Source organism: Carlito syrichta, unplaced genomic scaffold (assembly GCF_000164805.1).
Source record: "Carlito syrichta isolate Samal-C Ts95f unplaced genomic scaffold, Tarsius_syrichta-2.0.1 Scaffold290461, whole genome shotgun sequence".
Lineage (NCBI taxonomy): Eukaryota > Metazoa > Chordata > Mammalia > Primates > Tarsiidae > Carlito > Carlito syrichta.
In genome coordinates, this window is record NW_007234557.1 from 12,278 (window position 1) to 29,777 (window position 17,500).

General features: G+C 37.8%; 1 protein-coding gene across 1 annotated transcript in view; it reads left to right on the forward strand.

Moving 5' to 3' along the window:
- The first annotated feature begins 3,031 nt into the window (after positions 1 to 3,031).
- The window catches only part of CAGE1 (cancer antigen 1), a 39,392-nt gene continuing 24,923 nt past the window's right edge, over positions 3,032 to 17,500 (forward strand). The window contains exons 1-4 of the mRNA XM_021710591.1: positions 3,032 to 3,139; positions 5,903 to 5,990; positions 11,442 to 11,860; positions 14,553 to 15,605. Coding sequence (XP_021566266.1) covers positions 3,032 to 3,139; positions 5,903 to 5,990; positions 11,442 to 11,860; positions 14,553 to 15,605 — 1,668 coding nt within the window. The remainder of the gene's footprint in view (positions 3,140 to 5,902; positions 5,991 to 11,441; positions 11,861 to 14,552; positions 15,606 to 17,500) is intronic.

Sequence of the window (17,500 nt, forward strand, 5' to 3'; positions counted from 1 at the left end):
GGAAACCAGGCCAACAACACGGCCACTCTGGCACTCCGGCCCAGAAACTCCGCCCTCCCGGAAGTATGCCTAGCCGGAAGTCCCTCCTCCCCGCCAGGCTGCGCTCCCGGACGGTAAGCGAGAGAGACATTCCGCACTGTCAGGCGGGCCTACGGAGTCGCCTGCCCGGCGAGGCACGTGCTGGCATGTCCTCCAGAAGTTTTCTGTTCCTGCGCTTCGCTCTGTGTGTCCGCTTGCGGAGGCCGCTCCAGCTGCCCACGGGCTGTCTGGGACCAGAGACGCTGAAGGCCCCCACGCCACGCCCGCGCAGGGGTCGCTCGGGCCTAGCGGGCGGCTCCTTTCCCCACCAAGATTGGCTGGCGCGGGCGGACGTCACACTGAGTAGCGGCGGCTCGCCTGCCGCCCGGCTCGAGGCCGGGGAAGACCTCGGGGAAACGGTTGAAAAGCGTCTCCTCCCTCCCGCCGAACCCTGTGCGGAGGGAGGAAGTGCGAGGTCCTTAGTGCGGGTCCAGGAGACTGCGGGCCCTGGAAGTGAGCACACATTCGCGTTTTAAGTAGTTCGATGCCGTGTTTTTAGGTGTAAATTAGTGCTTTTAAAAAGTCAAGGTGTGTTATAACAACTGAAGAAATTTTTAACCAAAACTTCAGTTTTTGCTAGTAACTCTTGTGACACGTCATTTAACGCCTATCTTAAAGCAACTTTAGAGGGTCTCTGGAATTTATCCAAATATTTGATGAATATTTAAAAGACCTAACAAACTTGATAAGGACAGAAATGAAAGATGGAAAAAGAAAGCCTGACTTTTTTTAAAGTGTAAATTGACAAATTGTGCAGTTCCGTTTGAAGGATGAGCAACATAGTAAATGTCATTGCAAGTTCTGGGCTCACAAAGAAAAAAACCTTTGGAAATAAGGCCCTTGGCTTTTATCGCGTTTGGAAGATGGGTCAGGAATTTTTCAGATCCCCTTCGCCACGACCCAGGAAACATTGTGTGTTTGAAAGAGGAGGAAAAGGTGAGCATGAAGGTGGACTTTTCACCAGTTCTGACTAGCCGGCTTGACTTACTGACTTACATACTTACGTACATACTAAATGATAACATACGTTTGAAAACAATTGATCTTTTTAAAGTTTTTGAGTTGGAGTCTTACTCTGTCGCCCTGGCTGGAGTGCAGCGGCATGCTGACAGCCACCGCAACCTCCACCTACTGGGCTCAGGCGATCCTTCAGCGTCACGCGATCCTTCAGCCTCAGCCTCCTGAGTGAGACTATAGGCACCTGCCACCAGACCCGGCTAAATTTTTGATTTATTGTGTAGATGCGGTCTGGCCAAGTTGCCCAGGCTGGTCCCAAACCCCTGGGCACAGGCAGTCCTCTTGCCTCTGCCTCTCCGAGTGATGAGATTATAGGTGTGAGCTGCTGTACCCTGCCTAATTTTCAATAAACTTTATTAATTCAACAAAATAATCCATGCAAATGAGTAGTGAGTGTAAATTGAGAGGGTTATGTAGAAATAAATAGAACGAGAGATTTTATTGAGTCAGTATGTGCTGTGTAGACAATACAGGGACATTTGTAGTAGGGACTATTGAAAAGCCAACAGTGGGCCCCTCTCAGGGCATTTATAATATGTAAATACAAACACCAACATTCTTGAAACAGTAGTGAACCTCTAAAACAGCAAATGAATAGGTGCTAAATTGTGAAATACAGATTGAGAGATTAAAAACATTGTAGGGATTTAAAAAATAGATGAACAAGTTAGGTGCAGTGGCTCATACTTATAATCTTAGCACTTTGGAAGGCCAAGACCAGAGGATTGCTTGGACCCAGAAGTTTGGGACCAGCCTAGGCAACTTAGCAAGACCTTGTCTTTACAAAAAAATCAAAAAATTAGCCGAGCATGGTGGCACGCACCTGTAGTCCCAGCTACTCGGGAGATGGGAGGATCACCTGAGCCCTGGAGGTTGAGGCTGCGGTGACCTGTGACCGTGCCACTGTACTCTAGCCACGACAACAGACCCTGTTCAAAAAAAAAGTAGATGAATGAGTAGATGGGAAAGTGCCATGACAGATTCCTGAAGTAAAGAACATTACCCATTTGCAGGGAAATAAGCCTGATCTGACTAGGGCAGGGGAGTACTGGGTGGGTAATGGAAGTGCAGGCTATGGATGACCTCGAAAGTCAGGCAGAAGCATTTGGACTCAGTATGATTGGCCATCCTTTCCACTCCCCACTCCTGACAGGCCTGAGAAGGTCATGAGGATATGGACCAGTATGATGACATAGGGGATGGAAAGAAATCATGGGTTACTGAAAGACATCGTAAAAGTAAAAATGTGTGGGACTTAGTAGCTGACCAACCATGGAAAATGAAGTGGACAGATGCCGGGACACTTCTAGATTTTCATACTCGGGTACCTGAGAGAATAGATGTGACATATGAAAGTGAGGAAGGAAAACTTTTATAATGTTGGGTTTCACTTGATAATGAAATATTCATGTAGAAGGTTTCAAGTAAAAAGAAATACTGCATTTTCTGGAATTTAATAGGTCCATGATAATATTTTGGTGGTAAATATCCTTTGATTAAGTAACAGAGATCTCTTCACCTTCTAAGTCCAAACATTTTAGGCAATTATTGGATAGTAGCTACGCATATTGACTTTGTTTTGTCCAAATCAGTATTTACTACTTGCCAAATTATGGTATACTCAGAAAAAAAATTTATTTTTCTAATAACTTGACAAATGACATTTAAAAATTTACAGCAGTTCACTTTGCTGTTTTCTTAATGGGAAGAGGGATGAAGGAAAAAACCCTTTTTATTTGCATATACTAATAGACTGACATAATAAGTATGCATATACTATAAGTTTGCATATACTAATAGATAACATTATAAGTATGTTTTTAAAGAGGCTTTCCATTATTCAACAGTTACGAACAAGGACTATAAAAAATCCTGGTCATCACTTTCAGATGCTGTACATTTTGAAGTGGATACTTCTTGTGAAAAATTAAAAAGCATGTCAGAATCAGATGCCATGAATGTCAGCAGTCTTCCTCAAGGCTTAACACACTCAGGTTCTCCCATCTGTATGGAAACCAACAGTACCACTTCTGACTTGCCTCAGGTGTGCTTTGCTTATAAGTTCTGGAAGGTTCAGATGTATTCCACACTCATGTTGTCTTCCATATGAAAATTTCCTAAAAAATATAAGGAACAATAAAAGAATCTCTAGTGGAAATATAAAGGAGGAGAATAAAGAGTCTGTTTTTCTCAGGTCCATTCATGTGCAAAGAAAGGTACAATTTTACAGACAGTGTGTTTAAAACCGATTGTTTCTAGCCTCCCTGCGAAATCCCAAGAGTGCAGCCAGGGGACACGGCCACAACAAATCACAGAGGCAAGACAAGAGCCCAGGGGTCTGACCATTGGTCCAGTGCATCTTCCACTATGTTAGTGTGCACATATTTCGCTTGTCATTCATGACTGACAGCACCCTGCATGTGAGTGACTCCCATCTTATCGTCATTAAAATTCCTAGTGCCCTTTCTTACAAAAGAAAAGACTAAAATTACAGTCTTTACGAATGTTATTCTAAATGTTTGTTACTAGAAGGAGTACAGAGAAATAATGGGAATGTATTAAGTTGTGCCATATGAAATTGACAAATATTGACAATTTCATGTGGTTCTGCCTATAAATTAGCAAAGCCTTTCTAAAGGATTGTTTAGTGATAGGAAGTCAAGAGTTAAACTGCATTTTAAAATTCTGTCTCTAGGAAGTATTCAAATGAGATATCTGTAGAATTGTCCATAATAACTAAACATTGGAAACTACCTAAATTTTCACTAGTATGGGACTAATTAAGTTATTGTACAGATATACTGTGTATGTAAACCTTAAATATGATAATAGAAATTTGTTGGCGTAGAAAATGTTCACATTGGATTTTACTGGATAGTGAGATTTTGAGTGTTTTCTATTTTGCTTCTCTCTTTTTAAACAATGTTCAGGATTCTTTTTTATAATTATAAAAATCTTTTCATTTTGAAAAAATAAAATGGGTCATGCTATTACAGTGTTAATTAGGGTCCAAGATACTATGTACTAAATTTTTTTTTTTTGGTTATAGTCTCACTCTATCGTCCAAGCTGGAGTGCAGCAGCACACTCATGGCCACTGCAGCCTTGACCTGCTGGGCTCAAGCAATCCTTCCACTTCAGCCTTCCAAGTAGCTGGGACTACAGGCATGTGCCACCATACCCAGCTATATTTTATTCTTTTATAATAAATTCATAGGCCAAAGGAACAAAAGATTTTTATTTTATTTTATTTTATTTTATTTTTTGAGTTGGAGTCTTACTCTATTGCCCTGACTGGAGTGCAATGGCACACTCCCGGCCACTGTAGCCTCCACCTGCTGGGCTCCAGTGAGCCTTCCGCCTCAGCCTTCCAAGTAGCTGGAACTACAGGTGTGTGCTACCACTCCTGGCTGATTTTTGATTTATTGTAGAGACGAGGTCTTGCCAACTGACCTGGGCATGTCATGTCTTGAACCCGTAGGCTCAGGCAATCCACTCACCTCAGCCTCCCAAAGTACTGGGATTACAGGCTGAGTCACCAAGCCTGGCCCAAAAGTTATATTTTAGTTAAAAACCACAATATCAGAGAAGACTAATCAGAAATTATCTCTGAAATTCTATGAGTAGTAGAGTCTCAAGCAGATTGTGCAAAATAAAACATCAATGCATATGAAAGAAATATTTTTAAGTATGTTATTCTCAATACTTTAAAAATCTAGTTCATAAATTCATAGGGATGTTTTAAATTGACAACAGATTGTAATAAGATATAACTCAGTTTTTATTGTACTTCAAGTATAGTTAATACATAGAACAATGCTAAAAAGGCATTATTGAATAGAGGTTTGTAGCCAGCTGACTTTAATAAGAGATAACAATTTTTTAGAGCATCATTTAGGTCCACATGCTTGATATACTATTAATGATTAAACCAATGTTTTCCTCAGACATTTAAAATATTTTCCCAGGCTGAGTGTGATGACTCATGCCTGTAATCCTAGCACTTTGGGAGGCTTAGGCAAGAGGATTGCTTGAGCCCAGGAGTTTGAGACCAACTTGGGCAATATGGTGAGGCCTTGTTTCTACAATTAATTTTTTAAAAAAGTAGCTGGGCGTGGTGGTGTGTGCTTGTAGTTCCAGCTACTTTGAAAGACTGAGGCGAAAGGATCGCCTAAGCCCAGCAGGTTGAGGCTGCGGTAGCTGTGATTGCTCAACTGTACTCCAGCCTGGGCAACAAAGTGAGATTCTGACTCAAAAAAATAAGAGTGATAAAATAAAATTTTCCTTACTATCTTATTTATATTATTAATTAACTTAATAAGCCCTTCATCTTAGATAACATTAAGGTAACTTTGAGAATAAGCCCTATGTGAATTTTTATAAATTCCCATTTAGTAGAATCCTTATTATTGGAATCCTGTATTATACATATATTCAGTGTTAAAAGACTAAATAACAACTACTTTAGTGCTGCTTACAACAGATTTAATAAACATCAAAGAATTATCAGTAAGATATGTATAACATCACATATTCCTATGTTTATGGTCACATGATTTGACTTACCAAAAAACCAAACTATTTAAATAGCAAGCTATTTGTCTCATCATTTAATATTGTGACTTTATTAGCATAGTTTTACTCAAAGGGAACCAGATATACTGTGGGGAAAGTTACTAGCAAGCATATTTTGCCTATGCAACAAAATATTCTAAAAGCAGAATTACATAACAATGTATGTGCACCTTTAGAAGCAGCTTGGGAAGTTTGCTTGAAGTATTAATATTAATGCCTTTTTATTAACACAGGATGAAATAAAGAGTATAAAAATGAAAAATGAGTGTAACTCCGTACTTTCTGGAGATGCTTATAGCACCGTAGACAATTTGTTAGATGGTAAGTATCGCTTTGTTGGCAAAATGCTAAACAGATTTTTTTTTGTTTTAGGATAATAGTAATAATAGCTACTTTGTATACATTATTACATTTAATCTACAAACAATCTTATTGAAATAAGAATTTTTTATTATTTATTTATTTATTGACTCAGAATCTCACTCTGTAGCCCAGGTTGGAATACAGTGACACACTCATGGCTACTGCAGCCTCGACCTGCTGAGCTCAGGTGATCCTTCTGCCTCAGCCTTCCAAGTAACTGGAACTACAGGCACATGCCACCATGCCTGGCTAAGTTTTTGATTTATTGTAGAGATGAGATCTTGCCAAGTTTCCCAGGCTGGGCTTGAACCCATGGGCTCAGGCAGTCCTCTCACCTTGGCCTCCTAAAGTGCTGGGATTATGGGCGTGAGCCACGTGCCCAGCCAAAATAAGGATTTTTAAAAAACGGAATCAAGATTTGTTTTACAGATAAGGGAAGTAAGACTCAGAGTAATTTACCGAGTCATGTAGCTTTAAGTGAATGAGCTGTGAGTCAAGTTCCAGAACTTTGAACTATATAAGTATCTTAAAAGATGCGTGTTGATATAACTCCACATCTCTTATTCTAGTCCTACATTGGTAGATGAAAGCTATTTTAGGAGTTAATCATATAATAAGATACATTTATCTTATTTATATATTTATTTATTTGTTTATTTAATTTTGAGTTGGAGTCTCACTCCATTGCCCAGGCTGGAGTACAGTGGCACGCTCACGGCCACCCCCGCGTCGACCTGCTGTGCTCTAGTGCGCCTTCCACCTCAGCCTTCCAAGTAGCTGTAACTATAGGCGTGCACTACCACGCCTGGCTAATTTTTAAATTTTTATTGTGGAGACAAAGTCTCACCATTTTGCCCAGGCTGGTCTCGAACCTGTGGGCTCAGACAGTCTTCTGGCCTCAGCCTTCCGAAGTGCTGGGATTACAGGCTTGAGCCACCACACCCAGCCCGATCATATTTATTAAAGCAAATCTAAATGTTGTATAGAAATGTCTTTATTTTAATACTTGTAAGTAATACTAAAATTGAAAGATTTGGCAAGCCTTATTGAAAATAAGGAATTCAGTACATGCAGGTATAAGAAAAATAAATGGTAAAGAATTCAGAAGGAATAAATGGTCATTATTTGCAAATATGTGATTTTCTACATAGAAAATTTATAAGTACCTACAGATGAGCTTATTAATAAGGCAATTTAGAAAAATACTAGACATAAGATTAATATAAAAAGCCAACAGCATTCCACTGTACTAACAACAGCAGATTTAAAAAAGTAATTAAAAACGTACTCTTATCAGTAGCAGCATAAACTAAGGTACCTAAGAATAAAACAAAAGATGTATAAGATTCCTATGAAAAAATTATAAAACCTTCCTGGAGGACATAAAAAATAGATATTAACATAATATCAATATAAAAAGTTGATCCTAATCCTTCCATTTAGAAATGAAATAAGTTTTTAAAAACTACCCAACACAATTTTGCAAAAGATGTGAAGATTTGTCCTGTTACATAAAAAGATTTATTATAGTTATAGTGATTATAACAATGTGTTATAGACAGAAGGATAACAAACCAGTGGAATAGACAGAATACAGAGTCCAAAAATAGAGCCATTTATGTATATGGATACTAAGAGAGAGATACTATTATAAACCAGTGGAAGAATTAATCCAATTGTGCTGGAACAGTTGGCTTTCTAAATGTGGGAAATGATTAGAACCTTACCTCACGCCCAATACAAAAGTAAATTCCACACGGGTGAAGACCTACCTGTGAACTGTAAAGCTCTAACTTCTAAAAGAAATTTTAGAAAATGCATTCATGACAAGAAAGAGAAAGACTTCTTAAGACATGAAAAATACAAACCATAATTGGTACATTGGACTATATTAAGATAAAAAAACTTGTAGATGATCAAGGTATAATCAACAAGGTAAAAAAATCACAGACTGAGAGAAGATACATGCAAAATATATAATATATAATTGACAAAGAATTGGTATCTACAATAAAGAATTCTAAGTCTATGAGAAAAAGGCATATAGCTCAGTAGAAAAACAGGCAAAATATTAGTTTGCTAGGGCTGCGATAACTAAACACCACAGCCTGGATAGCTTAAACAACAGAAATACATTTTCTTAGAGTTCTAGAGGCTAGAAGTCCAAGATCAAGGTGCCAGTAGGGTTGTTTTCTCCTGAAGCCTCTCTCCTTGGCTTGCAGATAGATAGTCACCTTCTTGCTGTGTATCCACGTGGTCTTTTCTCTGCAGACCTCCCTGATGCCTCTTTATCATCTTATAAGGACACCAACCATATGGGATTAGGGCCTACCTTTATAACAACATTTAATTACTTCTTTAAAAGCTTTATCTCCAGATAGAGTTACATTTTAAGGTACTGGGGGTTAGACTTCAACGTGAATTTTGGGGACACATAATTCAGCCCCTGACACAACAGTATACAACAGGCAGATCACAGAAAAGGAAACCTGCAAGACTATTAAATACAGGAAAGAATGTACATTAAAATAACAGAACCAGACACAATGGCTCACGCCTTGTAGTCCCAGCACTTTGGGAGGCTGAGGTGAGAGGATTGCTTGAGCCTAGGAGTCCAAGATCAGCCTAGGCAACACAGTGAGACCTTGTCTCTAAAAATCAACAAATTAATTGGGCATGATGGTATACGTCTGTGGTCCCAGCTACTGGGGAGCTAAGGCAGAAGCATCATCTTGAGCCTAGGAGGTTGAGGCTGTGAAAGCCATGATTGTGCCACTACACCCCAGCCTGGGGGACAGAACAAGACTCTGACTCAAAAAAATAAAGAAAACTGGCCAGGTGCGGTGGCTCAAGCCTGTAATCCCAAGCACTTTGGGAGGCTGAGGTGAGAGGATTGCCTGAGTCTACGGGTTTGAGAACAACCTGGCCAACTTGGCAAGACCTCATCTCCACAGTAAATCAAAAAATTAGCCAGGCATGATAGTGCACGCCTGTAGTTTCAGCTACTTGGAAGGCTGAGGTGGAAGGATTGCTGGACCCAGCAGGTTGATGCTGGAATGGTGTAAGTGTGCCACTGCACTACAGCCTGGACGACAGAGTGAGACTCCAACTCAAAAAAATAAAAAATAAGTAAATAAATACCATTTCATACATAATGGTATGACATGTTTTGAAGGGACATAGAGCAAAGGAATCCTTAGACTACTGGTAGAAGTATAAATTGGTACAACCTCTTTGGAGGATAGTTTTATAATATCAAAGTTAAAGGTGTATATTTTCTATAATCCAGCAACTTTACTTTTTGTCTACCTGGAGCCTAGAAAACATTCTTATGTGGTTTACAGGGAGATGTGTTTTAGGATGTTCACTGCAGTGCTGTTTATAAGATTAGAAGCAAATTAAATAGCTAGCAAAAAGGGAATAAAGTATGATTGTTCAGTAGAATGAATAGATCTGTATGTATTTATGTGACTAAGTCGCAAAAGCAACATTCTGAGTGAAATAAAGACTTTTATATGGATATAGTGTGATGCTACGTATGTAAATACAAAAGCATATAAAACATTACTATATATTCATTTTTTGCCTAGTGTATTGCAGGATATTTTGGAATTTGAGGGAAACAGTGATACTGGGCATCTATGAGACCCTAAAACTATTAGCTCTAGGTAGTTTACTATTTCAATATAAACCAATACTGTCCTTTCTATGATGCCTTATATGCAAAGGAAGATTTTTGGAGGTTGCTATGATAAAAAGCAAGTCCTATGTGAAAGTCAGTGTGGAATAGGAAGTGAGGGTGGTGTTGCCCAGTCTGATTCCAAGGTTTGAGATGCTGTATGGTGCCTAAGGGTATATATATCCAAGTAGTAAGTAAGTGTAGTTGTTTAAGAATAAAATAGAACATTATATTTTCTTTTAGTTGGTGTGTATTTTCGAACAGCTAATAAGTTATGACAGGCTGGGCGTAGTTTATTTTGGGAGACTGAGGTGAGAGACTTGCCTCCTCCCAGGAAGTTCAAGACCAGCTGGGGCAACATGGCAAGACCTTGTCTTTACAACAAATTAAATAAATAAATAAACAAACAAATAAATAAATGGATGGGGTGCCTGTAATCCCAGCTACTTGGAATGCTAAAGTGGAAGAATCACTTGACCTCAGCAGATTGATGTTGTGGTAGCCGTAATCATGCCACTGCACTCCAGCCTGGGCAACAGAGTGAGACTCCGACTCAAAAAAAAAAAAGAAAAGGACAAATATAACTTGTTTGAGCTTAACTGCTTACTAAACACAACTGTTAGCTATTTATTTTGGTCTAGAAGTGCTATGAAAAAATTACTGAGACATTAAAGGTGTCATACAATGAGGAAGTCTGGGAACCTGGTTATTTAAGAACTTGATTACTCAGGATACATAAATGAGTGGTAAAAGCTAGAAAAATATGGATGAAAGAACGAATGTAGTCTTTTGTACAGGGGTTATCTCTAAGGAGGAAGGAAGGAGGAAAGTTAGAAGGGAGAGGTCATTAATTGACTTTGTAACATTTTATTTTCATTTGATTTTATTTACTTCTGATTTTTAAAAACCTGAATGCTGCATAATTTGTCATAGTGAAAAGCAATATAATGTAGAATTGAGAAGTAGCATTTTAGAAACTGCTTAGCAATTCTGTGATCTTAGGCAAGTGACTTTACATCTCTTATGTCTCAGTTTCTTTATCTGTAAAATAGGGATAATAACAGTACTGACCTCGTGGTTGTGAGATTAAACAAGTGTACATGTGTTTGCTATTACGCTATGCTTGGTGCTTCTGTATCCTTGTGAAACACTTTATAATTTAAAACATTTTAAAAGTAAATCTTGGAGTTGGGCTCGGTGGCTCAGCCTGTAATCTCGCGCCTTTGGGAGGCTGAGGTGAGTGGATTGCCTGAGCCCACGGGTTCGAAACCCGCCTGGGCAGCGAGACCTCATCTCTACAATAAATCAAAAAATTAGCTGGGTGTGGTAGCGCGCACCTGTAATTCCGGCTACTTGGAAGGCTGAGGCGGAAGGATCGCCGGAGCCCAGCAGGTCGAGGCTGCGGTGGCCGGGAGCAGCCACTGCAGTCCAGTCTGGGCGACAGAGTGAGACTCCAACTCAAAAAAAAAAAAAGTAAATCTTGGAACTGAAATGGTATTTGACCAAAATGATATATAACAATTTTTTTTGTTGCAGTCATTTGGTGACATCTTCCCCCATGTAAAAAGTTTTGTTTTGTTTCTGCTAACACAGAGCCATGCTAAAATCCACACAACAAATAAGGTTGAAATAATATATGTCTTAAATGGCTACCTAAATTTATATACATATTATTGTTATCATATAAGTTTATGATCAACTCATTTTTATTTCCTTCTGTTTCTAATCAGATAACAACATTGGAAATTACTCACAGAATGCACTATTTCAGTCAGTTGATAGCACCAACTTTTCCTCTTTGAGACAATTTGAACCCATTTGCAAATTTCACTGGATAGAAGCGTTTAATGATGAAATAACAGAGAAGCCAGAATTGCAAAACCGTGTGTCTAATTATGCAGAAGACATCAATATAAAGCAAGATTTATTTAAGGAAGAAAATCCAATGGAAACTAGTATTTCTACAAATAAAGTCCAACCTGCTAATAAATGTGTTATGCAACCTCTTAGAAACCCACCTGTAATCCACTGCAGTGGAGAGACAGTGAAATTCACAGAAAAGTCACTGGCTAAAAGTACCACCAAGAAATCTGCCCACAGCCTTAATCAACCTCATAACTTCTTGTATAAGGAAAGTATGCACAATACTGTTGAAAAATCATTTTATATAGTGAATAGCTTTAACCCGCTTGATCTTAGAGTTAATTATAAAACAGAGGAAGTAAGATTGTTAATGGATGATAAAGCCTGTGGAGTATTAAAGGATGTGTTGTTTAAAAAATAAAGTATATAATCTGAGACTTTTCCAAGTAGTGTTAAATTATCTAGTCAACATGAGGGACTTCACTCCTCTGGGGAAAATGCATTCTGAGCTTTAACCAATTCAGAAACAAATTTTTCTAATAAAATCAAGTTTATATTTGGGGATTAGTGTTACCAAATGGTAAGGATCAGGACTCTGTCTTATTCATCCTTTTATGTACCATAGCATCTATATAGTTTCTTGAATATAATAAGTTTATGTATTTGTTAAATCAAACTGGCTAGAACTAGTAGAGTTTACAGTAATGGAAAGATCGAGAAGAGAGAGTGGAGATGTTAATTAAGTTATCTGACAAGAAAAGCTTAAGATTTTTTTCTATCATGTTGGACTTTTATTAACAAGAAAAAATGTTAATTTTTCTAGCAAAGTAAAAACATTAGTTTTTTTGGTTTATTGATTCTGCGCACACTTGTAGTATCCTAAGAGCACTGAAGATACCAACAGTATAAATTTTATGTACTCTGAACAAAAGAAATAAAGATTCCTGGAATTGGTGTGGGTAAATAGATATAATTCAAGAACATTATAAATAATACCTTTTCAATGTGAGTTTGATCAAAAATGCTATGGCTATTATGTTTCATTTATAAGCATGAGAACTTTTTTGTTTACCTACTTGAAGTAGATGGTAGCATTTAAAAGAAAACTTTATTTCCCCGTGTTGATTTCTGGTAAAAAAAATTTAAAAACCTACTTAAGCCGGGTTTCTCAAGATTGTTCTTTCCTCTTCCCATTGCATTTGCTCATTTTTCAGTCAGTCAGTAGATACTTTTAGGCATCTATTATATGCCAAGTATCTACTATGTATTGATTAAAAAACAAAAGATTTTTTTGTTCTTGTCCTCATGAAAATAACACCCTAATAGAAGAGAGAGATATTAATCAAATAATTACACAAATAAATGTAAACTTGCAAGTATGATAAATTCTGCAAATAAAAGTCACATATAAAGCATATGTAGTATTTATAATGCTATATAAAGTTACATGTAAACTTGCAACTGTGGTAAGTGTTGTAAATATAAGTAGGATGAGTGTCTGTGGTAAGAATATTGCCCTGCTCAGGGAATCTGAGGAAGGCATCCCTGAAGAAATGGTCACTGAGCTGAGCTCTAAAGGATGAGCAGGAATTAATTAGGTAACCATGGGTGGGAGAACATTCCATGCAGAAGGGTCAGTGTCTGCAAACCGTTTGACTGCCGGAAGCATGATACTTGCTAGGACCTGAAGGAAGCCCGGTGTCCAGGAAGATCAGAGTTGGTGGGAACAGGAGGAATGCAGCAGATGAGGATGGAGTGGTGGTATAGGTCAGGTATTGTCTTAGTCACAGACTGGGTAATTTATTTTTTATTTTTATACTTTTTTTTTTTGGAGATGGAGGTCTTACTAAATTGCTCAGGCTGGCCTCAAACCCCTGACCTCAAGCAGTCCTTCCACATCAACCTCCCAAAATGTTAGGATTATAGGCATGAGCTACCATACCCAGCCAAGAGTGGGCAATTTATTTTTATTTTTATTTTTTTGAGTTGGAGTCTTACTCTGTCGCCCAGGCTGGAGTGCAGTGGCACACTCACAGCCACCCCAGCGTTGACCTGCTGGACTCCAGCGATTCTTCTGCTTCAGCCTTCCAAGTAGCCAGAAATACAGGCACGTGCTACCACACCCAGCTAATTTTTAGATTTTGTTGTGGAGACAAAGTCTTGCCAAGGTGCCTGGGCTGGTCTCGAACCCACAGGCTCAGGCAATCCATTTGCCTCCACCTCCCAAAGTGCTGGGATTACAGGCTGAGCCACTGGGCCCAGCCAAGAGTGGGTAATTTATAATGAACAGGAATTTATTTGACTCACAGTACTGAAGACTGGGAAGCCCAAGAGCATGGTACCAGCATCTGGTCTTCATGCTACATCATCCCATGATGAAAGGTAAAAAGCAGACAACTTTTACTGGCTTTTTAATGTCCTATTCATTTCACCATTTCTTATCACAATTTACTGTCTTTTTAAAAACATTCCAAAATCTGTTTTATGGGCATAAAGTTAATCATGAGACATATTCTGCCATTCTAATGTTCATAAGTGTCATAGCATATAGAGGCAATAGCTTGAGTAGGGAATTTTTAAAAAGGTCTTTATTCAAAAGAGAGCTTGCAGTCTGTATGGTAATTGATATATTTATTTGTTTTAACTCATTGAAGTCAAAGAAATCGTCTTATATGTGCTCAGAAAAATTTGCCTCATAGGAGGTGGCATAAAAGTTTAATTTTTAGTTTGTCAAAGTAAATGGGATCTCTCTTATATCAACAGCTTATGCGTTGCTGTGCTATTAGATGCCATACATACATTTAGCAATTAATAGTTAGGTATTAATTTTTGTTAAGAAGTTATTATTATTGGAAGTAGGTATCATTATTATTTTATAACTGAGGAGACTGAACAAGGGATCTAGAATTATCTGATCTAGAATTATCAAAGCTCATGATATTTCTATTCTTTCACACTTTGTTTACTATAATTTACAGACTTCAGTTTCTTCAAAAGAAATACAGAATTCTGGAGAGATCCCAGAGATGCTGGTCAGTCACCAAAAGGAAGTTACAGTAGAGTGTGTGGAGAGGCCAGAAATTGTCTCAACTTGGTCTCCAGCAGACATCTCTAGTAGTGGAACATCTAGGGAGAACTGCAAGACAGCTGACTTGGAGGAAAGCTTGGAAAGCTCACAGCCTCTGGAAGAGGACATGGCTTTAAATGAAGCCTTATGGAAATTAAAACATACTAACCGAAAGCAGCAAGCACAAATCCAAGACCTCCAGCATAGTAACCTGTGTTTAGAGGAGAAAGTTAAAGAACTACAGATGAAGACTACCGAACAGCAAGTATTTACTGATGTCATAAATAAGCTAAAGGAGAATGTTGAAGAATTAATTGAAGACAAATACAAAATACTCCTAGAGAATAAAAATACTAAAAAGACATTGCAGAATTTACAAGATATTTTAGCTAACACCCAGAAACATCTTCAGGAATCTAGGAATGAGAAGGAAACCTTACAGCTTGAATTTAAGAAGATCAAGGCCAATTATATGTGTTTACGGAAAAGACACAAGACTGAAATGCAACAAAAAAATGAATGTCTAAGTTACTGCTTAGAGATGGATCAAATCTTAAGCAAGAAAGAAGAAGAGGTAGAGAGGTTGCAGCAATTCAAAGGAGAATTGGAGAAGACCACAGCTTCTGCTTTGGACTTGTTGAAAAGGGAAAAAGAGATCCGAGAACAAGAGTTCTTGTCTTTACAGGAGGAATTCCAGAAACATAAAAAGGAAAAACTTGAAGAAAATCAGAAATGGAAATCTAGGCTTGAGAAATTGCATGCTCAAGTTAAAAATTTACAACTTATATCTGAAAATGAACGGGCTAAGAATACAAAGCTTCGGCAGCAGATCAACAAAGTAAAAAATGAAAATGCAAAATGTAAGCAGCAGGTTGCAAGAAGCAAGGAGCAAAATGATGTTTCTGAATTTGAGACAGCTCAGTTAAAGGAGCAATTAGAAGTTATGGAGTCAGACATTACCAAGGTATAGATGCAGATTCTCATTCTCTAATGCAGAATTTCAAGAATTTCTAATAGTCTAACAGACATGGCACGCACATATATTTTTTTGCAGAAAGTATTAACAACAACAACAACAACAAAAGAAATAAATATAGAAAGGAAAATATACCACACGTTTAGAGAAGTTTCTTTTGGTTCATGAGTACTCAGCTTAAAGAACAGCCATTCTTGGCTTCTTATGGGCATAAAGTTAATCATGAGACATATTCTGCCATTCTAATGTTCATAAGTGTCATAGCATATAGAGGCAATAGCTTGAGTAGGGAATTTTTAAAAAGGTCTTTATTCAAAAGAGAGCTTGCAGTCTGTATGGTAATTGATATATTTATTTTGGTAGACGTGACAATAATCCTGGGAATTTTTGGGGTACCCATCACCAATCATTTGAAGCATCTCCCAGAAGTTACTTTTAAGAAAGGATTTTCTAAGTGTGCTCTCAATCCTATTCAGCAATAAAGCTAAATAATACAATTATGTATTTGGCTTACAAGGCAAAATAAGCCTATATTACATCATATATTAATTTTATAAAAGTATAAAGTACTTAAAGACAACATCAGAACCTCCTATCTATGTTTGGAGGGAATGTAATCTTTCGTCATCTGTAATTCAAAAGAATCTTTTGGCATCAATGAATCTGAAAGCACATTCCAAAAGTGGTAATTTTCACAGGCCAGAGCACAACTATTTCAGTTGTGTAGGCCTGCCATAAAGTATGTATAGTAAAATCTTATTAACTCTGGCTGTTTAGAGAGAAGACTAATCTGAATAAAAATATATGTTTATTTTATATTTGTTATAATAATTTGAACTGAGCTGATATTACCTTGAAGATGTCCTTCATGGACCCTCTTTTATAAATCTGTAGTCATTAAAAGTATTGTTTGCAAGTAAATAATCCTATTGTTTTTAAAATCTCAATAAGATCTAAGAAAGAAGAATTATCTAAACTGGTGGTTCTCAAACTTGAATATGCATCAGAATCCTCCGGAGGACTTGTTAAAACAGATTTCTGGGCCCTACCTCAGAGTTTCTGATTCAGTAGTTCAGAGTTTCTGATTCAGTAAAACAGATTTCTGGGCCCTACCTCAGAGCCTGAGGATATGCATTTCAAGCAATATCCCAGCTAGTCTGAGGACCACACTTTGAGAACCACTGACCTAAGCAAAGATGACCTTAAGTGTAACCCCTAACCAAATTGTGACAAATATTGAATTGGTAAATTCTGAATGAGTTAGCTTAGCTGTACTGAAGTTTAGCATGGTATATAATTTTCTTCATGAGCTTTTTTAAACAAGTAAAACTGCGCTGGGCACGGTGCTTCACACCTGTCATCCCAGCACTTTGGGAGGCCGAGGTAAGAGTATTGCTTGAGCCCAGAAGTTTGAGACATCTGCAAAAATAAATTAGCTGGGCGTGGTGGTGTGCACCTGTAGTCCCAGCTACTCGGGAGACTGAGGCAGAAGGACCACCTGAGCCTAGAAAGTTGAGGCTGCAGTGAGCCATGTCATTCCACTACTCCAACCTGACTCAAAAAAAAAAAAAAAGTAAAGTTTCTTGTTTTATTTTTAAACTTTCTTGATTATTTTGACTAATCAATTCCTCTAACACTCTGAATTCATACTTACTCTACTTATAGTTTTGCTTTTCAGAAGCTAACTCTAGGTTTTCTCAAAGTATGGTCTCAAAGTATGGAGTATCTGTGAAGTCAAAAGTATTTTCACAGTAATATTAGATATTATTGCCTTTTTAACTCTCATTGTTTCACAAGCATACAGTAGAATTTTAAGAAGGTATATGACTTGTGGTGATATAATTGCACTCATGGCTGATGGAATACATAAAGCATATATGGGG